Source organism: Capricornis sumatraensis, chromosome 15 (assembly GCF_032405125.1).
Source record: "Capricornis sumatraensis isolate serow.1 chromosome 15, serow.2, whole genome shotgun sequence".
In the NCBI taxonomy this organism is placed as follows: Eukaryota; Metazoa; Chordata; class Mammalia; order Artiodactyla; family Bovidae; genus Capricornis; species Capricornis sumatraensis.
In genome coordinates this window covers 76,534,476-76,559,320 of record NC_091083.1, presented here as the reverse complement: position 1 = coordinate 76,559,320, position 24,845 = coordinate 76,534,476, and the positions used below count along the sequence as shown (strand labels likewise).

General features: G+C 49.6%; 1 protein-coding gene across 1 annotated transcript; it reads right to left on the bottom strand.

The window, feature by feature from the left end:
• Nucleotides 1-591: 591 nt before the first annotated feature.
• Nucleotides 592-24,663, bottom strand: PABPC1L (poly(A) binding protein cytoplasmic 1 like). The gene is made up of 15 exons (XM_068987214.1): nt 24,471-24,663; nt 21,978-22,171; nt 16,605-16,720; nt 14,909-15,048; nt 14,660-14,754; nt 12,227-12,364; nt 11,828-11,923; nt 6,577-6,843; nt 5,632-5,716; nt 4,873-5,001; nt 4,227-4,333; nt 3,099-3,192; nt 1,553-1,683; nt 1,049-1,126; nt 592-688 (listed from the first exon to the last, which is right to left on the bottom strand). The coding sequence occupies exons 1-14, from the start codon at nt 24,661-24,663 to the stop codon at nt 1,055-1,057; spliced, it is 1,857 nt and encodes a 618-aa protein (XP_068843315.1). The 3' UTR covers nt 592-688; nt 1,049-1,054.
• Nucleotides 24,664-24,845: the final 182 nt, after the last annotated feature.

Below are 24,845 nucleotides of genomic sequence, written 5' to 3'. Positions count from 1 at the left end.
GGCTCAGTGGTAACATCTAGTCACAAGTGACTTTCCCTTCTCGAGGTCCTCATAGAAGGCAAGTATCTTGATTTACTCACAAAAAAGTTGGAGCATAAACAGAGCAGCATAAATCAACAACCTGGGAGGGCATCCTGAGGTCTTTCTACAGGAGTGGAGTTGCCACGTGACCCCTTAACCAGCCAGTCCAAAGCAAAGCAGCGGCTGGTGGTTCCAGAGTGTTCCGCCCTGCAGGCTGCTCAAGCCAGGCGTCCAGAACCCCTACGCACGTCTCGCGTGGCGCTCCAGTGCCCTGTGATAACTGTTCAGCACCCGGAAGCACCGTTGGCAAGTGGCCTGGCTCAGTCCTTGGCAGCTCTGCTCTGTCAGGCGCACGGCTGACAGGCCTTCTGTGTACATTACCACAGATCTAGGCTCCTGTTCCTTACAGCCAAAGCCCCCAGCAACCAAGGCTACCCCCTGCCCTGCCCACGTCCCTCTGACACAAGGCCTCCTGAGAGACATGGTGAAGTTTGCAGCAGTTTTAATACATAAAGCAACATGCTAGAGGTCGGCCGGGTGACCAGCCTTCACTCCGCAAAAAGCTCAAGTACAGATACACCCCAATCGGGAAGTCACGGCTCACAGGGCCTTAGAGACAAGAGCAGGAAATGCTGTTTCTCAGCCGAGGGAGTGAGGATTCCATTTTCTGGGAATGAAAAGATAAGATGTTTCTAAAACAAGCACAGCAGTCTTTAAGTAAGGATGCAGACTAGCCCAAGCGCCAGCAGGCAGGCCCCAGGGCAAGGCCAGCCTGTTCTGAGCTGGCCCCCCATGGTGGGCAGCCAGTAAGATAACCACCCCTCCACTGGGCACCAGAGTCCACGCCAGTTCCCATCACAGTCTGTCCTCCTCGCCTCTCATCCTCACCGCTTCCCCTGAACGCCTCCTCGGTGTCTCTGAGATAAGCCAGTGACACCACAGGGTTCTCGGGGAGTCTGAATGTCCCGGCCCTGTTCCTTAGAGCTTCTGGACTCAGCTCACCCTTCTCCCGCCCCCTCCCACCCACCTGGTCTCAGTGCAGGTTCACTCCTCGCATGTGCTCCGTGGCCTGGTGGGCCTGCAGCACTGCCAGAGCCTCTTCGACCTGTGGGGTACATGGCGGGGGGCCCAGTGCAGCAGCCCCAGCAGGGTCCTGAGACAGCCTCTCCTCCCCACCTCCAGCTGAGGCTAGAACCCCCACCTCCCCAGCATTGCTGCAGAGCTGTCATCTGACTGCACCAGCTCCCATGACAGAAACCCCCAACGGCCACCTTCTACCCTAGCCAGACAGCGGTGGGGAATCCTTCCCCTAGGCTGGGTCTGAACACACCTCCCTGTTACACAGTCCTGCCTGTGGAGTGCAGAGAATGGGAGGGGCTGAAGTTGCAGGCCCTTTACCAGACTCTCCCCGACCCCCACCTCCAGCAGGTATTAGCAAGAAAACCCACCTCCTCTGTCCCAGTAGCAGATGCCTGGCTCCGTAACCCTCCACCCTCAGGCCTCCCCGGCCCCCCGCCAGGCTCCAGCCCACCTTGGCGTTGAGGGACTCTGGGGACTCCAGCATGAGCAGCAGCTCCGAGTTGTCAATCTCCAGCAGCATGCCCGTGATCTTGCCGGCCAAGTGGGCGTGGACATTGTAGACAAGGGGGAAGAGACGCTCACCTGTACAGAACAGCCTCTGAGGCTTAGGCACACACCTGGTGGACAGCCGGGCATCCCCGGGGCAGGGGTCGGTGTATATCGTGGAACCGAACCGAGAGGCATTTCAGGTTTCTGCCCCAGGACGGCTCCTTCCAGGTGTGTCACTGAACCTCCTTCGGAGCCTCTTCCCCAAGTGTAAAGTGAGTACTGCAAGCCCCACCTTGGAGGCTGAAGAATCAAATTGACATTATACGTTATCCCGCATAGGTGCTCTGACACAGCCTTGATTGCTGTGTCTTAAAGACTACTCTTGCTGGACTTCCTTTGTACTCCAGTGGTTAAGACTCTGTGCTTCCAATGCAACGGGCGCAGGTTCAATCACTGCTCGGGGCACTAAGATCTCACATGCCTCAGGGTATGGCGGGGGAAAAAACCAAACTACTCTTGTTCATTGGGCAAGAAGTCATTTGAAGGATCACATGGAATTCTAGACAGGACACAATAATATGGAACTTGATTTTTTGGAGAGACAGTGGAGCCAAACACACAAGATAAATTCACCTTCCATCAGCGGGCACTTCCAGGGACGGGGCCTCGTGCTGGTGGCGATGTGTGGAGGGTGTAGCCAGGACAAGGCGCTAGTTGCCATTAGTGGGGGTGGGAGGGCTTCCCCCATGAGGAGAGTGAAGGAGTTTCCAGGGCACTGCCCACAGAGCCTTCCCCTCCATGAAGCCCATTTAGAGTTCTTCTTTGAGGGGTGGGTAGGAGAGTGACAGAAGCCCCAGTGAGCTGAGTAAACGATGGGGTGACGGCAGTGGGGGCCCTCAGAGAAGAGCATGGAGGTCTTGGTGAAGAGGGAGCCCGGGGACCATGGCGAGCTCGTTCATTCATTCATTCTTTTAATTAACCGTAACCCTAACACTTCCACAGGGCCTGCCAGATGCCAGGAAGGAGATGTGTGCACAGGAGCTCAGGTGTGGGGGACACCGTTTCTTTCCCCAGTGCATGTTTACATCCTGCCTCCCAGCAGTGGGCACTGGGTGACTGATGAAACGTGGTGACAGCCTCTTCCCATCAGGAGGGGTGTGAGGAACCACAGCACCCACCCTACAACAGGCCATCTGCTGACAGAAACCCAAGACCCTACCCTCCTGCTCCTCCTCCTACCCCCTCGAGCTCCCCCCAACCCATCTCCCACATCTGGGGTTTCTCCCAGCCTGAGACAAAGTCTTTGAACAGCGAAGCTGGAGGAAATCTCGGACTGCCTGGTCTGACCAGTGTTTGAAGATGAACAGGAGCCTGGGAAGTAAAGGCGCTTTGGACAAGGTCACCCAGCACGCGGGTCAGCTTGAGGCTGGGGACCTGGTCTCCACATCTGACCTCCAGCTGGTGGCGCACCCCCCTCCCACTCCAGGGTAGAGGGACCAGCCACTCACCGATCATCTGCTTCTGCTCGTGCAGCGGTGCTGCAGCCAGCGTGGACACGGTCAGGGGCTCCTGTCCGAGGACACGCACAGCGGGCTCCTGGACCTGCACATGGCACGGGGACACATCCCTTAACCACACAGGTGGGCAAAGCTACCCCCAGCGGGTGAGCACAGGCCTCCAAGGAAGTCTCTGGAAGAGGGGCAGCAAGGGGCAAGATATGGACAATCGGGGGCGGGAGGCGGGCAGAATCCCTCACAAGGGCACAGTGGACTAGAAGACAAAGTGACATTCTAATACAGACGTGTTCCGCGGTGCTAGGGACCAATGCATGTGGCCAAGTGAAGCTATGCGCTACTGACCACCTGGTGCCGGATAGGCACCTTTTAATCAGGTAGCTTTACGGCTGCATCCCAGCATGATTCCTGACCCTTTCTTGGTGGGCTTTCCCTGGAAAAGAATCTGCCTGCAATGTGGAAGACTTGGGTTTGATCCATGGGTCAGGAAGATCCCCTGGAGAAAAAAAGGGAAATCCACTCCAGTACTCTTGCCTGGAGAATTCCATGGACAGAGGACCTTGGGGAATATAGTCCTTGTCACTGCAAAGAGTCAGACTCAACGTTCACTTTTCACATCTTGGTAACTTTAAAATAGTTTTGCTCTCTAAAGCCTACATTTTGTTCATTCTGTAGGAAATAGTTTGAAGTATATATACAGAAATTCTAGACAGGATATGAAAATGCTGACTTGGAGACTTTTTAAGGGGGCAGGAAGATAAACACACAGTCTTTTAATTACAGAAGATGTTTTCAGTTCCGTTCTGCAGACTGATCACATTCTCGCTGCTCACCACGTAAACACTAAGGAAACCCAAGTTAATCCTGGTAATAACCCAGGCAAAGCAGCTTGTGATGAACAAACAAAATGTGATCCTAGCCTTTTTTCCCTTTCTGTTGGTAAGGGTGGGATGCAGGGGGGAGGGTGGAATATCTCTTCTGATGGTACACATTAATAAATGAAACTTTACAAGCCAAGAAAAGAAAGAAAACCAAGGCCCAGAGACCAGCAATGCCTTAGAGGAGGTTCTGAGCCAGGCACCCCTGGAGCCCAAACTAAGGGGGCAGCTGGGCCAGCCTTACCCTGTCAGTGCAGTGCGCTGGCGTGGAGTATTTGTGTGTCAGGAGAGGCCTGCTAGGGGTAGAGCATCCCGTCACACTGGGTCCTATGGTCTGGGTACCAATGTTGGCTAGAAGAAATAAGTAGGAATGATAAGGCCCAACAGCAACTCAAAAGCCTAACAGCTCAAAACCAGCATTCACACTGAATTCCCTAAACGGCATAAAGGGTCAACACACAGATGTGCAAACATCTGCCAGGTGAAGGAACAGATGTTGGCCTTATAGCCAGCACCTATGCCCCTGTTCGCAGCTGCTGAGGTACTTAAGATTCAGGTCTGGTGCTGAGCCCCTGCAGGTATGACTGCATTCACTCACATAACACAGCAGGAATACTGTTTTCACCCAGATTTTAGGGAAGAGGATACCAGGTACAGCAGCAAGCAAGATCAGAGTGAGCCAGCCCCAGAACTAGGTCTATAGGACCCTAAAGCCGACGCTGACTATCACGCTGCACAGCCTCTAATGCCAGCATTGCCCTCCAAGGGGGCCAGCGGCAGGGTCACTGTGGAGGCCGGTTCTGACTCCCCACCAGCATCAACCCCAGCAGCAAGCCCTTGCTCCCCAACCTGCCTCCCATTCAGTTCCTCTTGGCCCTGCCCACACTCACCCACTCGCTGGGTGTGGGGCACCAGGTGTGGCATGTGGGTGGAGACCTGCCTGGAGCTTCCAACAGGGGCCAAGGGGCGCCGAGACATGGCTCCTGGCCGGACCACCGAGGCCCCGGGCGGGTAAGCGGCTTGTGGCACAGGGAACACAGAGAAAGTTTAGTGGAGGGGGACAATCAGAGGGACACACTGCACCCTGACAGTTCCAAGGTGAGGAGGGGGGTGGCAAGGTGAACATGAATGGCAGACAGGGGAGGGAGGGAATTCACCCGAGACCCAGACCTCCAGGGGAGGGGGATGGAAATCTGCAATTACAAAACCCACCCAACTTCTATCTACCCGGGACCCCAAGAGGCATAGGTGTCAGGACCACACACCCTGGCCCCCCAAAGTCAGCTTCAGGTCAGGGTGAACTTCCCTCTGAAGAGAAGGACCATCCTCAACAGTATAGCCAATGGAGTTTCGTTTTCTCAGCTTTGCAGGAACTTTTACCACCACCAGTTAAGAGAGCCTTTGGAGCTCACTGAAGGTGAGCTCAGGTGTGCGTGTCTTCTAAATGCACACAGCCCTGTCCTTGGTGTTTTACACGCATCTCACTCGGGCTCATGTTCACAAGAGGAAACCGAAGCTCAGAGGGGAGACGTCACCCACCCAAATGACTAGGAAGCCACAGAGCCAGGCTTGACCCCCAAGTCCACATCTTTAACACATGCTGCCCCGCCGGGGGTGGGGCACGAGGGGGGAGGGGCTGGGTCACTCACATGACGGTCTGGGTGGCTGGGCCGTCCACCTGGGGGCAGGCTGGATGGGTGGGCCAGAGCCGTAGTACTGAGCCTGAGCCGGAGGCTGTGTAGGAGAGACAGACCTAGAGTGAAGGGGGGTGGCAGCAGCAGGGGGCACAGGGGGAGAGGTGAGCAACTACATCCCTCAAGGACGCCACTGCAGGAATACCAGTCTGCCCTCCAGGGGACTAGTCAGCAAACACCCAGAAAGTTGGGGTGAAGGCTCCTACTTCCCATCTCAGGAGGTCTGTTAGCCCTGAGCCCTTCAGGGCAAGACCTCAGGCTCAGTCCTTGCTCTGCTGATCAGTGATACTAGCCCAGTAACCTGGATAAAATGGTGACACATCCCACTGTCCCTCACGCCAGCTTAAGTAACTACAAAGGGGAAGGAATGTTCCCATTCTCTGAGCCATTCATCTTCCTACAGACATCTTCCTACCCCTCCAAGTCACACAAGTTCCTTCCCCAAACAAGACCCCTCAGGACATCAACATCCAGGAGAGATGTTAGCAGACAGCCCGCAAAAATGACCATCTCAGTTGGGAGAATCTGTAAATCCTGCCAGTTTGGGAAAGTCACAGTGCCTGCTGGCATATTAGGGCAGAAGAAGGTACACAGTAAAGAAATCTAGGCTTGTCTGGCTTAATGCAATCTTTTCACAGAGCATGGAAAAACCCGAGTGAGCTTTTTGGCCAACCCAGTATTTGACCACAGAGTCTCTTTCTCTGCACAATATTCACAAATGTCTCCTAGATCAGGAAGCACTGTTGGACACGCTATTACCCGTTTCAGAGATGGGGTGACTACGGCCGCCTGCCGAGTGAGTTTCCAGCAGAAGCACCCTGGGAATCCCTCTCTGCCTGCAAAGCTCGGATCTGCCTGCTCTCCCTGGCCGTCAGGGAAGGGGGTTGGGCAGGCGGTCACCTGGGGCACAGCAGGCAGGAAGTAGCTGGCAGGCTGCTGGAAGGAGCCCAGGATGGGGCTGCCCAGGGCCCGCATGGTGGAGAGGCGCTGCATGTACTGGTTGGTCAGGATGGCCTTCCGCTCTTCCTTGCGCTGGGCCAGTGCCACGTACAGTGGCTTGGTGCCCACGATGCGCCCGTTCATCTCTGTCACGGCCTTGGTCGCCTCTTCTGGAGAGGAAAAACACACAAAGCCAAACCCTTTGCTGTGGCCACCCTCTGTCATCACCTAAAAGCAAGACAAGACAAGGGCTGCTGGGGGTGAAGAAGGAAGACTCCTGGGGTCAAGCTCCCGTCCCTCCCCCAGGGAGGGGGCCAGCCTGGTGCAGAGGGCACCCAGAAGTTGCAATTAATGGAGGTCCTCTCACCCTTAAATTTACTGAGGCCCACCGCATGCCAGATGCTTGACAGACCTTCTCATTTGACAGGCAGAGCCACCTGAGTGGGGAGCCATGGCCACTCCCACTTTACAGGTGATGGAAGTGAGGCTCAGAATGACTTGTCCAAGACCAGCCCACCTGCTACCTGGGGGATGATCCTCAGTTTCTAGATCATTCCCCAGAGTTAGTGAGAATAGGTGCATTTCAGAGTTCATTTTGACCTCTAAATTTTCCTCCTAAAGATTTTCCTGGGACTTCCCTGGTGGTCCAGTGGTTAAAGAATATACCACACATTTTAGGTGATGTGGGTTCAATCCCTGGTCAGGGAACTAAGATTCTCACATGCCTCAGAGGTACTAAGCCCATGAGCTGCAACCACAGAAGCCACAACTAGAGAGCCCACGCTCCGCAACTAAGACCCAAAACAGTCAAATAAATAAATAAATATTTTTAAGAAGATTTTTCTAAGTAGTGATGGAAAGCTGCTTTAAATATCTGCTCTCATCAGTGAGGCTATAATGAAGTGGGTTGATAGTTTGGAACAGGTTAAAATTTAGGGGCAGGTTTCCTCAGCCAGGCTACAATCTTAAACCTTTGGGTGGGCGTCACTATGATGAAAAATCTGTATTTCAACTACTCTCTGGGTTTCATTAAACTACCCATATAGTTCTTTAGTTCATTTGTGAATTATGGACAAAGTGAAATGCTCTTAAGAGCTGTAGTTTCTAGGGACTCCATTAAAGGGATTTGTATTGAACAAGAAAATAATTTGAATTGTATTTTGGTGCTTTATCATGTTGATTTTCTTTGCAACAGAAACAAAAATCCTATCATGAAAAAAAAATAATAACAACTTGTCCACGGTCACCCAGTCAGCAGGTCACACATTAGCCACAACTCAAACCCAATGCACACTGCTGGAAAACCTCCACTGCCTTGGCAAGGCAGGAGCCAAGTTCTTTGGAAATCTTGGGAAGAGGTGCTTAACCTTTCTGGGACTTCCCTGCTGGTTCAGTGGCTAAGACTCTGTGCTCCCAATTCTAGGGGCCCAGGTTCAATCCCCAGTCAGGGAACTAGATCCTGAATGCCACAACTAAGACCCTGAGCAGTCAAATAAATACATATTTAAAGAGAAAAAAGAAGCCACTTTTCCAGCCTGGTTCATATTGGTCATAAAGGTGATATTAAAAAAAAAAAACTTTTCTATGGTGGAAGGACTTCAGATTTATAGAAAATCTGCAAAAATAGTACAGACTTACTACATACCTTTCACCTAGCTTGACAAATGTACCATGTTAACATGGGAACAAAACTACAATATCCACGGATTGGGACAATACTATGAATTATTACCTACAATGCTATTAACTGAAACACAGATTTCATTCAGATTTCACTGGCCTAACATTTCTCTCTCCCAAGATTCAATCCATATTGCATTTACAATTCCTGATTTTTGGGTTTTTTTGGGGGGAGGGGGGGTTGAGACACTGGCCTGACTCCTTGAGGACTTGAGCTGAGAACATTGTAAATCTGCTCTATTAGAGTCCACACCCTAACATAAGTGACTTTCAACTGCACTTTGCTACCCATTCATACAAGGCCTTGGCCTGAGCGTTCACAGATCCCCTCAGAAAGATCACTGGATAGAATTCTAGGGGTCTGTGAACTTTGATGGGGGAAAAAAAGGTATATTTTCATATTAGCATTTCCTTCTATTCTGAATATAGGCAAAGAAAAAATAAAGTAGCATTAGCTGTGCAGACTTTGTCAAGAGGAATATTTTCCTATCACATTAATTATTGCTGACCTTGATCTTTTAGGCTCATTGCCAGTTCACTAGTCTTACAGTTGTTTTTCTTTTGGCCATGCCACGTGGCTTGTGGGAATCTTGGCTCTCTGACCAGTGATTGAACCTGGGCTCTCAGCAGTGACAGCGCAGAGTCCTAACCACTGGACAGCCAAGGAATTTCCCCAGATCTTAGTTTTTTGGTTTTTTTTTTTTTTTAGATCTTATAGCTTGAGGCATTACTAAAGGAGCACATACTGCTGTCACCTTAGTATTTTAACAAATATATTCCAATACAGCTGTTTTTTGTTAATCCTATGAATTTTCTCTTATGCATTTAAAAATATCTTCAGAAGGGGTCCATAAGCTTCATCAGACAGCCAAATTTTCTGGGCACAAAAACAGTGTTCTAACAAGTTAATAAGAACTCCTATTAGGTGGTTTTAAAAAGAGAAAATTATACGATGAATACTTATGCAGAGCTTACTATGAACTTAATCTATGTAACATAATTACAACACTATCATCTCATTTTTAAGCACTATTTTATAAAACAGAAAATAAATTATATAAGTCTATGTACGATTACAAAAATTTCCCATTTTGTAACAAGATAATCACCCCAGTGTGCCTCATCTCTAAGCAACCCAGATTTTAACAATTCCCTTCAATTCAAGAGCTTTTCAAGGAGGTCAGTGAGCCTCCTGAAGTTATATGCAAGATGCGTAAACAATTAGATCATTATTTCACTACCTATCGAGGGCAGGTGCTCCACTTGCTGGCCTTTTAATTCTTAGGACACCTCTCAAAGTAGGCAGTATTACCCCCGTATTTTACAGATGAGTAAGTAAACCAATGGAGAAAGCAATGGCACCCCACTCCAGCACTTCTGCCTGGAAAATCCCATGGATGGAGGAGCCTGGTAGGCTGCAGTCCATGGGGTCACTAGAGTAGGACAGGACTGAGTGACTTCACTTTCACTTTTCACTTTCATGCATTGAAGAAGGAAATGGCAACCCACTCCAGTGTTCTTGCCTGGAGAATCCCAGGGATGGGGGAGCCTGGTGGGCTGCCATCTATGGGGTCGCACAGAGTCGGACACGACTGAAGTGACTTAGCAGCAGCAGCAGCAAGTAAACCAAATGGCTTCCTCCAGGCTCTATAAGTAGTTAATGCTAGGACTGGGATTTAGACCTACTTCTGATCAACTTTAAAATCCCAGCTTCCAACCACAATACTATATAAAGTATGCATTTGTCAGGAAAGAGGGCCCAGACCTTCATACAAATCAAATTTATCAGCTTATTGATTGTTCAGTTGAATCTGAGTTACTGGTGTTTAATTCACATGTCCCATAGAATTCTATCACTTTTTTTTTGAGAAAAGGTCCTTAACTCAAAAACTGTTAGAACCTCGTCCCCAAATACCAGGCTCCCTGAAGAACATTTTAAAAGGGTTCAATAGGCAAAAGAACTTCTAGACCACTTCCTAAGAACCCAACTATCACACTACATGTGCAGGTCCCAAGGCCCTCACCCACACTGATTTCTTTGTAAAGCTCTTCATTCCCACCTGCAGCTTGCTACCTCTTCACAGCCACGGCAAATGCTGCTACCACTGCCACTTCTTACTGGAAGTCCTCCTTCCTGTTCTGCTAAGCTACCACAACTCTGCCTCCTATACTGACCTCACCCCCACCACACCCTATAGTAGACATGAGTTAATGGTGCATCTGACTTCCCCACAAGACTATAAGCTACTCAAGAGCAAGGACTACATCTGACTTATTCCTGTGTGCTCCCCACAGGGCCTGGCAAAACAGCAGGTGCTCAAGTATGGAATGAATGATCACTGTGTCTTTCTTCTTAAAAATAATCTGGGGAGGGACTTCCCTGGCGATCTAGTGGTTAAGAATCCACCTTGCAATGCCAGGAACACGGGTTCGATTCTTGGTCAGGGATCTAAGATTATACATTCCTAGGGGCAACGAAGCCCACAAACTGCAACAACTGAGCCTGCATGGCATAACTACAGAATCTGTGCACCACAAAGACCCACATGCCACAACTAAGACTGCTGCTGCTAAATCACTTCAGTTGTGTCCGACTCTGTGCGACCCCATAGACGGCAGCCCACCAGGCTCCCCGATCCCTGGGATTCTCCAGGCAAGAACTCTGGAGTGGGTTGCCATTTCCTTCTCCAATGCATGAAAGTGAAAAGTGAGAGTGAAGTCGCTCAGTCGTGTCTAACTCTTAGCGACCCCATGGACTGCGGCCCACCAGGCTCCTTCGTCCATGGGATTTTCCAGGCAAGAGTGCTGGAGTGGGGTGCCATTGCCTTCTCTGCAACTAAGACTTGAGGCAGCCAAATAAATATTTTCTAAAATCTGGAGAGCTTTTAAAATTAAGATGTGCAGAGATCTACATTCAGGTTCTCTGACTTGGGTGTCTGCTTTCAAGCTCTCCAGGGGATTTTAATGAGAAGCCAGGGTTCAGAACCATCCATGGAGCCCATCACCCTCATCTTACAGAGGTGGCGAGGAAGGCATCTGTTCAAGGTCACAGAGCCAACATCATGTCTCTGATGCTAAGAGGGCTGAGCACACAGCAGGTGCTCAATAAATAATAAGCAAAGAATGATGTAGGCCAACTCTTTCATTTTCCGTATGGGGAAACCGAGGCCCAGAAACAGGTTATATCACCGGCCAGGGCCAGACAACAGAAGTCAATGGAAATGAGATATAAATTTCTGGTATCTGGCATACAGTAGGCACTCAATAAATGCTTGTTGAATGAACCTAGGTTACTGTGAGCCCCAATAAGTCCAGCTGTGTGAATGGGCCTATATTTCTACCCTCTTCCCCTCCAGTCCAGGTAAGATGCAGATAAACAACAAGCTTCAGTGGGGTCAGACCCAGTTCCCACTCCGGAAGATTAGCACCACCAACTCCCTGAAAGCCACAAAGCAGGGCGGGGGTGGGGTGTTCAAGGCCAGTGAGGATGGAAGGGAGCTATGGATCCCCTGTGGGTGCCCCAGGCCCTCACCTTGGCACTGGTGATCACCCCATAGGGAGAGAACTCTTTCCTCAGTTTCTCATCATCTATGGAGTCATCCAGGTTCTTCACATACAAGTTCACGCCCTAGAAAGAAAAGGATACCTGCTAGACACGCCCCTTCCCCTCCAAGTCCCAGAATGCCTTGGGATGGAAGGAGGGGCTTATACGGGCTCCACCCACCAAGCCTCCAGTTCCCAGCAGGCAGCACCCCAACACCCCACCCTTCACTCAACCAGCCCAGCACCTGGAAGCTGCAGCCCCTTCCCCCACCCTCATCCCCAAAGCCAAATTTCCGGAAGTGGGACTGCTGGGGGAGGGAGCCACATTCTCAGGGCAGCACACATACTGTCACATCGAAGCAGCTGCCCCAGGAAGCCTGATCCTCACCTGGTAACGGGTCAGCCGGTCCTGCTTCATCTGCTCGAACCTGCGCTTCAGCTCATTCTGCCGCTCAACCCGCTTCTGGGCCCGGCCCACGTAGAGCAGCCGCCCGCTCACCTCCCTCCCGTTCATGTTCACCACAGCCTGTGCAGAGAAGAGGCAGCCAGTTACCTCATTGGTAACCACTCTCATGAGCCCTTGGCCTTAACCTGGCCTCCAGTCCCATCTCCTCGGTGCAGGGGGCGCCACTTGCAAGCCAGGCCAGCCTCGTTAGCTGAGAGAAACTGGTACCAGGATCAAGGCCATTTAAAGTGACTCCATTTTCTAAAAAAACATGGGACAAAATTTCAGAGTAAACTGTAGATATTTTTTTTAATTGCTTTGAGCTTTACTTTAAAAAGTGAAATTTTAATTTGTGACATTTCCCATACTTAATATTTAGCTTCCAAGTGTAACTACACACTGATGATTTGAACAAAGCAGCAAGCATGATTCTTTCAAAATGGTGTGATGCCATCATCCACAGCCTTCATGTTGGGGTTTCACAGCAAAGATAGCCCTTTTTGCTAACTATGAAGGCTTTAGATTAGAAGCACTGACTTAACCCTTGTTGGTTTTTCTTCAGTTATGGAATCCTACATCTTCTGTAAGAGGTGCAATGTCTTTCTGCAACCCATTCATAATGAACTGAATCTGCATCAGTTCATCTGCAAAAATCTGCAAAAGGCAGACCCATATGTGTACTGACTCAAAGACGTGGATTAGGGAGGAGAAATGTTTGGAAGGGAATTTAATTTTTAAGTGGTCAGTTCATTAGTAAATACTTTCACATGATGATGACTTGCTTCTCTACCTAAACATGCAGATGAATGTAAATATATATAAAAACACTGGGCCCCCAAGAACTGACTGTCTACATTAGTCTCAGGTCATTACCTAAGACCTTGGAGACTACGGTTCCCCCTGCCAGCTTCATCCATCTACTCCAACTTATTGCTTTATAGTTGGGACAATCAAAGTCTACATAAAGGAGGGGACTTGTTCAAGGGCACACAAAAAGTTAGTTTTCAAAGGAGCCCTTTACTTAAGTTAGTTTTCAAAGGAGCCCTTTACTTAAGCCCTTTACTAGAATTGGTTCTAACTCCAATGATCTGTCTTCTTAGCTACAACCTACTGGATCCTGATAATTACAGTAGAGCCCACATCGGTGGGAGAGACAGGAGAGCATATGAAACACCAGGCAGCGCCTGGCCCGTGGTACATGCTCAGTGAGAAGTGGCTGCTCTCAAGATGGGCCCAGGATCCCACCATAGGCTGAGCTCTTCCATGACCAGTGAGCTTAATGGGGCAGCAGTCATGGAAACAGCTTCACGGTGGGAGGTAAAATAGGACATTAACCCTTTGTTACTCATAGTGTGACCTTGAACCTTTCCCTAGGTCAGGATATATGTACCTAGTACCTACCAGCAATACTAGAGATTTATCAGTGACACAAGACCAGTCCCTGCCCTCAGTTCTATCCAAGGAGAATCTGTGCTAAAGATGGAGACAGACAGGAGGGGCACCTCATCAGAAGCATTAAGGACAGGAAGAGGTGGCTTCCTGAGGAGGGAAAAGTATAAGCTGACACCTGTCAATAGTCTACAGTTATACTGTCCAACATGGCAGTCACTTGTCACATGCAGCTCCTGAATACTTGAAATATGGTGTCTGAACTGACGTGCTAGAGGCACCAAATTTCAAAGAATTAGTACAAAAAAGGCAATGTAGAAATCTCAGTGTTTATCAATACAAATTTTGTATCACAATCCATTGTATCACTGTTATATCACATTGAAGTGATCATTTGAATAACAAAATATATTATTAAAATTACAGGAGTTTCTTTATCCTTGCTAGCATGGCTGTTGGACAGTTTTGAACTGCACACGTGGCCCATGTTATATTTCCAGTGGACAGCACTGGTCTAAAGAATATGGGAGGGGAAGTGTTTTGAGAAAACGTTTGCAAAGGCTTGGAAGCAAGGAATAACATGGCACTGCCCCTCCCTGGCCTCAATCCCACCATCAAGTCAAGGTCCAGTGGTTAAGACTCAGTGCTTCCACTGCAGGGAGTGAGAGTTAGATCCCTGGTCAGGGAACTAAGATCCCATATGCCATGTGCAGGGCCAAAACAATGGCTGTCTCAAAGGCCCCTACTAGCTCCCGTGTAGTAAGATTCTGTGAAAAGCCAGCCAACCTCAGGGTATGGAAGCAACCAGAGGAGGCAGAAGGAATCTGCCTTCACCACAGGCATGAAGGGCCCTGGCTCCAATGGACCCAATCTGGGGAGGGACTTTTTCCTCCATGGGAAGCTGGAGCCCTCCGCTCCTAATCTCCCTTGTTCCCAGGCCTGGCTCCGCACCTCCTCCATGAAACAGGGCCATGGGGATGCTCCTACCTTCTGGGCTTCCTCATGCTTCTCGAAGTTGACAAAGCCAAAGCCGCGGGAGTGGCCGCTGTCATCCCTCATCACCTTGACACTCAGCATCTTCCCTGGGAAGGGCAACTCAGCTCAAAGGGGTGTCAAGGAAGCCTCGAGATGGCCCCCAGCCTCCCCCCAAGCCTTCCGGAAGCCCCAGGGGGCCCTCCCCCACAGCCTGAGCTGGGAGTAGAAGTGATCCTCAACTCCCTTGGGAAGCACGCCCACCAAACTGGGAGAAGAGGTCCTGCAGGCGCTGCTCATCCACGTCCACGTGGAGGTTCTTCACGTAGATGTTGGTGAACTCCATGGCCCGAGCGCCCAGCTCCACCTCCCGCTCCCGTCGGGACTTGAAGTGGCCAACGAAGCTGTGGACACACAGACAGGGTAGGCAGCTGCCCTACGGCTGCCATCCACCACCCCCATTGCTGCTCCAGCCCGCCCAGCAGGCCTGGGTCACTTGAGTCAATTGCTGCCGGCCTTGGGGCCTCTGTACTCCTCATGTGGGGACTGGGCAGGACAATACTCCAAGACCCAACCACTTCCAACAGCCAAGACTCTATGTCCCGGAGTAAGGTTCAGATGACTTTCCTCTTGTAACAAATGCACTGGATCTCCTATTGCACATGAGGCAGCTGAGTGCCCAAGAGACAAGAGCACAAAGCTGGGTGGGAGTCACACAGAAAAGGGCTTGAATCCTCACTTGGTAGTTGCCAAGCTGTGTGACCCCAGGCAAGTTACTAACCTCTCTGAGCCTCAGTGGTCATTTCAGTAAAACTGAGGATCAAACTCACATCACAGGGATATGCTTATTCATTTAACATGTATTGGGTGCGCTGGTTGTGAGAGAAACAGATGCAGTTTATGCCAGTGTCGCTGGGGCAGGTGGCAGGGTGGGGGTGGGGGGCCCTGAAATAATTTAAATGTAAAATGAAGTTTAAAAATTGTAATTTCCAAGTCCACATAAACATAAAATCTAAGAAGCTATCCTAGATTAAGGGGAAAAAAGCAAGCACAAGAAAACTTGAGGTACCTATAAGATATTTAGCACAGGATAGTTATAGCTGGCACCAAAAATTAAAGGAAACGGAATAACAGGAAAACAGGCAAAATAAACCTGCCAAAAATAGAAACATGCTTCTGGAGATTCAGGAAAAGCCCACCAAAGTTCAGGTTTACTGATAGAGAAACTCTGGACAAAATGACCCTGGGCATTTCCCAGCTCAAAGTCTCTTCCACTGCTCAGCCTCAGGCTTAGGGCTGGGCCATCTGATGAGCAGAACCAGAATTAGGGGGGTAATTCCCTCGTAGTCCAGTGGCTAAGACACCACACTCCCAATGCAAGGGGCTGGGTTTGATCCCTGGTCAGGGAACTAGATCCCATATGCTGCAACTAAGACTCAGTGCAGCCAAAAAAAAAGAAAAAAACCAGAACTAAGTGAGAATCACTGGAGCAGATTCTCTCCAGCACTTGTGACTCAATTTTCCATCTGTAAAGTGGGAAAGACGCCAAATTTAAAGGTATGAAAGTGGCAGGCTAAGCGTATGCCAACCTTCCTTCCTGTCTCCAAATCCCAGGAAACAAAAGGTTTAATAAAGTTCACAGCCATACTGAGAAGGCTGGAAAACAGACACAGATCACTGAGTCCATGGATGACTTGGCCATTAGCTGGAATCTCCAAAGCATCCCCTCATTTACTATTCAGAATCACCCTCCAACACATGGCAGCAGACCCTTGTTTTACTTGGAAAAATGAGTCCCTGGGAGATTGAGCAGCTCATGTGAGGTCCCACTGCCAGTAAGACCACAGCTGCTCCGTGTCCAGTGTCCGTTAGGGGGCAGCAGTAGGATTGGTCCCAGGCTGGCGGTACCATGATTCTGCTCCTTTAGCCCTGACCCCACGCCCCCCACCTCCTCACTCACACTTTGCGGTCATTCAGCAGCATTCCGTTCATGGTGCTGATGGCATTCTGTGCAGCCTCGTGGGTCTCAAAATGCACAAAGCCGAAGCCGCGGGAGCCGTGCTCATCACACACCACCTGCACCCCAGGGAAACAGGACACAGAGCATCCAGCAGGAGGTTCCCGTAGAAAAGAATGACAACCGTGATAAATGACTAATATCTGAGTGCTGGCTCCCTGCCTGTCAAGACAATCCTATGTCACGCAACAGCCCTATTTTACAGGTGGGAAATGAAAACTCAGAGAGGTCAATCTGTTTGCTTAAGATCACACAGTAAAGAGGGACAGAATCCTCAGATTGAACACAGGTCTTGTCTATATCACAGACCAGCTTTTAATGATCTTCCCAACGCGATGGATAAAAGGATTAGATTCAAGTCACTTGCCCTCCCTTGCTGCATCATGAAACAACCCAAGTGTCCATCAAGAGGACACTGGCGTCCCAAATGCTGCTTGTGTGAAATTAACTTCTTTCATCCCTGTTATAACACTATGCTGCTGCTAAGTCGCTTCAGTCATGTCCAACTCTGTGCGACCCCATAGACGGCAGCCCACCAGGCTCCCCCGTCCCCGGGATTCTCCAGGCAAGAACACTAGAGCGGGTTGCCATTTCCTTCTCCAATGCATGAAAGTGAAAAGCGAAAGTGAAGTCGCTCAGTGTGTCCAACTCTTAGCGACCTCATGGACTGCAGCCTACCAGGCTCCTCCGTCCATGGGATTTTTCAGGCCAGAGAACTGTGAGGTAGAAGTTATTAACCCCTATTACAGATAAGTGAAATGAAACAGGCTTCATAAATTGCTCCAGATTGTACAGCTAGTGAATACCAAAACTGAGACTTGAACCACCTCACTTCACTGTCTCTGGCATACAGTAAAATAATAATGACACATTGTTTCTAATATTTATAGATATAATTTGTACATTTTATTAATGCTGATCTGTTTTAAATAAACAATCTATTTATTGGCAGACCGAAAAAAAAAGAGACAGACAGAAGAGAGAAGACTGTTTAAGTAAATAACACATCTTGGTCTGCTGTATGCATAGTTGAAGAGATTTCATGGCTGGCAGAGTTACCTGTAAGGTATATTGTTACCTGGGGGAAAAAAATTGAGTCCACTTAGATTCAAGTGGGCATCTACACATTTGAGAACATTTTTTTTGGCTTTTTTGATAACATTTAAGTTTCTGCTAACACAAGAAATACATATGTAGTGGAAACCATTTGGACAGTGAGAGAGACAAAGAGATAGAGAAAGAATGGAAAAGTGACAGAGAGAGGGGAAAGATAAAAGAAGGAAGGAAAGTAGGGAGAGGGAAAATGTGGGATGGCTATATTTTTATTTTTATATAATTTTTAAAGGTTACTTTCCATTTACAGTGATTACAAAATATTGGTTATAGTCTGTTATACAATATACCCCTGAGCAAGCCTATGCCCAATACTTTGTACCTCCCACTCCACCACCTCGATTCTGTCCCTCCTCCTCTCCCCACTGGCAAGCACTAGTTTGCTCTCTATATCTGTGAGGCTGCTTCTTTTTTTAATTATATTCACTCATCTGTTGTATTTTTTAGATTCTATATATAAAAAAATGATGTCATAGAGTATTTGTTTTTTCCTGACTTATTTCACTTGGAATAATGCCTTCCACATCTATCCACATTCCTGCAAAGTGGCAAAATTTCATTCTTTTTAATGGCTGAGTAGTATTCCATTGCATATATAAACCACACCATCTTTATCCATTCATCTGTTGATGGACACTTAGGTTGCTTCCATACCTTGGCAAAGAAATTTTTAAACAGACACACAAAACTGTTAAGAATTACTATTTTGGGGAACTACAGTTGAAAGTGATGGAATCTTTTTTATTTTCTTTCTTTCCACATTGTTTACACTGTAGCAATTAATGGGACTTCCCTGGTGGTCCAGTGGCTAAGACTCCATGCTCCCAATGCAGGGGGCCTGGGTTTGATCCCTGGCCAAGGAACTAGATCCCACATGCCACAACTAAGAGTTCACATGCTTCAACAAAAATCGCAGCCAAATAAATATTTTCAAAAAACATTTACCAATTAGTTATTTCAACAGCAGACTTGTTTCAAATTTTGAAAAGATCTACAAACATCCTACTCCCATTCTGTAAGGTTCCCCTCTCAAGTTAGGAGAGACCTCAAGAACAGGAAAGATCTTGGGTTCATAGAGTCCCCTTTCCTCTGACTGAATCTGCCCTAAGACCCCTAGTGACCATGTCATGGGGTCCCCGGCTCCCCTCACTGAGGAGACTGCCCCCACTCAGCTAAGTGACACTTTTCTACCTCAACCACCATCCCAGTTTCCCAACCTAATTTCTTTCTGGACTGACCTGTGTGACACTTTTTCTAAAATGTAACTGTGACCATGTCTCTCTGGGAATAACCCCCAGCAGCTCCTACAATCCACAGAACTACACCAACCTGACAACGGAGGCTCTCCAACTGGCGTGCACAAGTCCTGCTTCCAAATCCATAACCAACACACACCGCTCCAGCCCCAAGTAGGGCCCCTCCATGTTCAACGCAAGCCCAGCTCTGCCATTCAGATTTAATCACACTGACTGAGCCCCACTCCGAGCCAAACACCTGCTAAGGGCATCCCATACTGATATATTTATCATAAGAACCCTCCGAGGCAATTCTTATCCTCTGAGTCTCAAATGCCTGATTGGGGAAAATGGGAATAAATGACTTGTCCAAGGTCAGCCAGCCAGCAGAAATAATTATTTGATTCTTGTAGGTGCTTAATGGGCTTCCCCACTAGCTCAGCAGTAAAAAATCTGCCTGCAATGCAGAAGAGCCTAGTTCAATTCCTGGGTCGGGAAGATCTCCTAGAGGAGGGCATGGCAACCCACTCCAGTATTCTTGCCTGGGAAATCCTGTGGAAAGAGGAGCCTGGTGGGCTACAGTCCATGGGGTCACAAAGAGTCGGACACAAATGAGCAAGTGACACTTTTGACATAGGCTTATTGGGAAGTCCATTACTCTCTCTAGGGCTACCCGTGTTGTGAAAATTACCTGAGTTAACACTGGGTGGCCAAAAATTTCATTCAAGGGGTTCTGTAAGATGTTATGGAAACACACAAATGAAACTTTTGGCCAACCAATACATTCACCACCACCCTAACGAGGTAGGTTTTGTCATTGCCCCCTTTTAGAGGAAACTGAGGTATGGAGAGCTTAAACAACCAGCCCAAGGCCATATTGCCAGAAAGTGGAAGAGGCAGGATTTGAACCCAGGACTCTTGGTCCCAAAGTCCAAGGTCTAACCAACTGTGTTACATTGCCTCTCTGCTTGGTAGGCTGGGCTGATGTCTGCACTTGGGGAGCCTGGCTCCAGATCAGGGGGAGTCCCACCATGCCTCACAAACCTTTCCTCAGCTACTCAGGGCACTGTCCTTCCTGGGCCTTTGTCTCCCTGGGTCCCAATGCATCTCCCTCAGAGCTCAATTTCCTGCTGTTGCTAAAAGTCTCACCATTTCCTCCCAACAGCCTGAGAGCATGCAAGAGAGAGTTCTAACACAGAGGGTGTCATCACTCCCAACCTCTCTCCTGCCCTCGCCATCTCACCAGAAGGCTGGATATGCCAGGGTCTTGGGTAGGGTAACTGACCAGCCATCCTCATAAAATATAAAGGCAAACACTCAGGGTAATGGACCACACTGAATGCTTTGTACCTAACCAGGCCCCCAACAGGGCTTCATTAGGCCTGCAAAGACTTGCCCAAGTCACAGAGCGCTTTTGTTCCAATCCTCAGTGACCTAGAAGGAGCCTCAAGCCCTCGGTGATGGGGACAGACATACTCATCCCTGTTAAGTTAGCTTCAACTAAGCTGGCAAACCCACTGCTTCAGATCCTGGCTTAGCCACTTACTTCCCACCCCCATAACATATAACTGGGAATAAGTGATCCCAATTCTGAGCCTCTCTGCCCTCCACGTAACTCAGGGATCCTCCTATTTACATCTTAAGAGGCCACTGTAGGTAATTCAATGAGGATGTATATGGAGAAGATCTGCACCGGAAAGTGCCGGGAAAATCTGCTATTCTTATTGTAGGAACTTACCACACAGTTAAGACTTCCCCTTCCACTGATCCTCAGAGATAGGAAACAGCTCTTTCCATCATGGAGTGCCTTTGGCAGCTAATGCACCTCCTCCAGTCTGTGTGTCCCTCTGAGTCACGAGAATACCCCCTCACTCACAGAGAGGGGTTAAGTCCTCACTTGAGAACTTCAGGACTGTGCCTGTCACACAGGAGTCAAGGAAGAGTTCTAACACATGGGGGCGCCATCACCCCCCTTCCCCTGGCCACCTCCCCAGAAGGCTGCACATACCAAAGGCTGCAAGGTAACTGACCAACCATCCTCATAAAATCAGGGGGCAAAACCACCCAGGGTTAGGCCTGTCAGGACAGACTAGCCGGCTGTATGGCCCCCTGACCCTCAACTATAAGTCAGAGAAATGCCCACATTCCTTCCCAAATGATAATACAGCCATTAGCTCAACAAATATTTATTGAGCACCTACTGTTTCCATATCCCATTTAGGGACTGGGAGACAGTGGTGAACCAAATCCCTATTCTTAGGAAATTTCCATTCTATCATAAGAGAAATGCTACAAACATGATGTCCGCTGCCATCATGGCCCCAGTTAAGGGCCTTCTTGCATCTACTTGTTCTGTCCTATCACGTCTCCTGCCCTCTCATTCTTAATTTGGATTGTTCTCATGACTTACTTTGGCCAGTAGAATGCAATGAAATGACAGTGCTAGTTCTGAGTCTAGGTCTCAAGAGGCCTGGCGAGCTTCCGCTCTCCATCTGCTGAGACCCTACTACTGCCATGAGAACAGTCCGAGCGAGCCTGCTGGAGGAGGAAAGCCCACAGGAAGGAAAACCAGGACAGTCCAGCTGACAAGCACTCACTCCCTAGCAGCAGAGCCATCCAGCTCTCAGTGGGCATACGAAGGATCCAGCTAAGAGCAAAAGAACTGCCCAGCTGAACTCAGCCCAAACCACCAATGGCAGAATTATGAGCAAAATAAATGGCTGCTGTTGACACCTGCTATATTGAGGTGGTTATTCGGCAATAGTTAGCCGATCCATAGGTGACCACTTAATAGTTCTATGAAGAGAAAACTGAGAACGACTATCATTCAGGTGCTAGCTGAACCTGGAACTTTACTGATAAGACCTTGTAAAGTATAAAGTGAGGTGCTGCGTGCTAATCCTCTACCATCATTCAGATGTCTAACCCAGAACCAACTGCCCCCCCGCACCACAACAGGCACACCCACCTTACAAGAGAGGATGTTCCCAAAGGTGGAGAAGGTGTCGTACAAGGCCTTGTTATCAATGGAGTCCTCCAGGTTCTTGATGAAGATGTTGCCCACACCTGACTTACGAAGTCCTGGGTCTCGCTGGGACCACATGATGCGGATGGGCTGGCCTTTGATCACCTCAAAGTTCATGGTGTCCAGTGCCCGCTCCGCTGGACAGGAGGAAAGAAAGGAGCTAACTAAGGGCATTTTCTTTCCCTGAGCCCTCAACAGCTTAATTGGGAGCTGAGCCAAGCAATAAATGAGCCACTGGCTGGGCCTCACTCGAGATGAGCTTGAAGGCTCAGAGGAATAAATAGAATTCATGTGTGTGGCTTCCAGGGAGGATCTCCTTCAACTCTTTTATCATAGTGAAATGAGCATGAATTTCTACCTCCATTTTATAAAAAGACAAACTGAGGCTCAGAAGGGGAAATGATCAGAAGGGTCCCTATGACAAGGGTGGCAGCAGTTTGAGGAAAGTGAAGCTCAGAGGTGCTGGGCAGCAGAGTTGAGATTTGATCCCAAAGAGCATGGCTTTCAGGAAAGTGAACATCACATCTCTAAGCCCATTTCTACACTTGGAAAGAGATGCTGATGATTATACTACTCAAGGACTTCCCTGGTGGCTCAGTGGGTAAAGAATCCGCCTGCAATACAGGAGACTCAGGTTCGATCCCTGGGTTGGAAAGATCCCCTGGAGAAGAGCATGGTAACTCACTCCAGTATTCTTGCCTGGAGAACTCCATGGACAGAGGGGCCCAGTGGGCTACAGTCCACGGGGTCATAAAGAATCAGACACAACTGATTGACTAACACACTTTCTACATCTAACAAAGGGAAAGAACATCACCCACCTCCAGCTTGTCAGACAGACTGAAAATTAAATAAGGCGTGGGACTCCCCTGGTGGTCAAGTGACTAAGACTCCATGCTCACAAATGCAGGGAGCCCTAGTTCCATCCCTGGTCAGGGAACTAAATCCCACATGCAGCAACTAAGAGTTTGCATGCTGCAACTAAGAGATCCCGCATGTGGCAATAAAGACCAGGTGCAGCCAAATAAATAAGTCATTTTTTTTTAGTGTTAAAAATTAAATAACCTGTGCAAAGCGCTTTGTGCCTAGCTCAAATAAGTATTTGGTAAACAGTAGCATGTCTAAGCACAACAGCATATGCCCATCGTCCTGCCAGGTGGCGTGCTGTCCCCAGCTACAGGGACACTTCAGGTTTCAGAGGCATGGAGGGGAACCGTGGAATACTCAGCGGGCAAATTTGGAAAAGTCTGGGTTTTGCATCTAGTCCTGCCATAAACAGCCAGGAGTAAACTCCTTCTCCTGTCTGGAGCTCAATTTCCCATTCTATTAAATCAGATTTTATAGGACTTGGCGGAAGACGGCAAGAGGCAGTGGCCCGGTGAAGCAGAGCAGAGGGGAAAGCTCCCTGGAATCCGGCTCAGTCACCTGCCGGGAAACCAGCTAAATCTCCCCAGCAAACTCCCAGAGGCGGGTACCTCCCCAGCCTCCCAAGAGCCTCAGAGTAAAGGCGCCCCCTTGTGGACTTGGCTGGGGCAGGCCTCTTTTGGTTACGTCTTCAGAGTCTACACCTGCTATATATAGTTACCAGGATTCTTCTTAGGTTAGCACTTACCGAGGGCTTACAATGTACCACATGACACTGGAACTACTTCCTAGACACAATCCCCATTCCCTCCATGCTCCTGGGGAACAAGCCTTAGTCCCATTTTACAGAAAAAGAGGCGCCAGGTGTGACGACTTGCTCGAGCTCACACCCTCATGGCAGAACTCCAACAAAATCCAGCACTCTTAATTTTTCTCCTCTCGGCCCTGAACAGAAATCAGGACATACCCAGCTGGCAAGCTCTGATCGATCCTATCAGTTCTGAGAAATGGGCTGTGGACTCCAGAGGGGAGGCAGCTTTTCGGGGCTCCCCGAAGCGGAGGCGCCTGATGCAGACAGACCTCGGGATCCGCTGTCAGGAAAGGCCGCAGACCGAGGCTGAGCACTCCTGGCTGCCCACCCGCCATCACCTGTGCCTTCCGGGGCATCTTCCTCACCAGGTGGTGTGCATTGCTTTCCTCCTACTCCACGAGGCAGGTGCCACCTCCATTTTGCAGACAGGTAACTGAACCTCAGACTGCCTCATTTGCTCAAGGTCGCACCGTTGCTGGCCTTCTAATCCCAGGTCTGGCTGACCCCTAAGCCCTCAGCTGTTTTCACTCAGCAGCATCACCTCTCTTCTGGAAGATGGAGCACCAGTGAAACAGAGTAGAGGGCACACAAATTGCTAGTTCCTGTCTCAGGGGCCCCCTCCTGCAACTCTGGACCTTAGTTTTCCTGGCTGCAAAATGGAAGGTGCGGTAGTGGCCAGAGATGAAAGCGCGCTGGTGGCTGGGATACAGTCTGTCTGTCTGTCACCACCCCCTCGCCCCACCGCTCCCCTGGGGGCTCACCGTCCGCTGGCTGCTGGAAGTTGATGTAGGCGTAACCCAGCGAGCGGCGCGTGGCCACGTCGCGGCACACGCGGATGGACAGGATGGGACCAGCGGGCGAGAACTTCTCGTAGAGCATGGCCTCGGTCACGTCCGGGTGCAGGTCGCCCACGTAGAGCGAGGCGAGCGGGTAGCCCGGGCCGCTGGCGTTCATGGTGGGCGCGCGGCCCCGCGCTCGGCGCCCGCGTGCGCTCACCCGGGTGGGACGCGGCAGCGGGGGCGCGCAGGGCGGCGGCGCTCTTCCCACCCACGGCCGCCCCCGGCCTTGACCGCCCCCGCCGTCCGAGCCAATCGCCAGCGCGCTCGGGTCCCGCCCCCGCAGCTGGGATTCCCCGC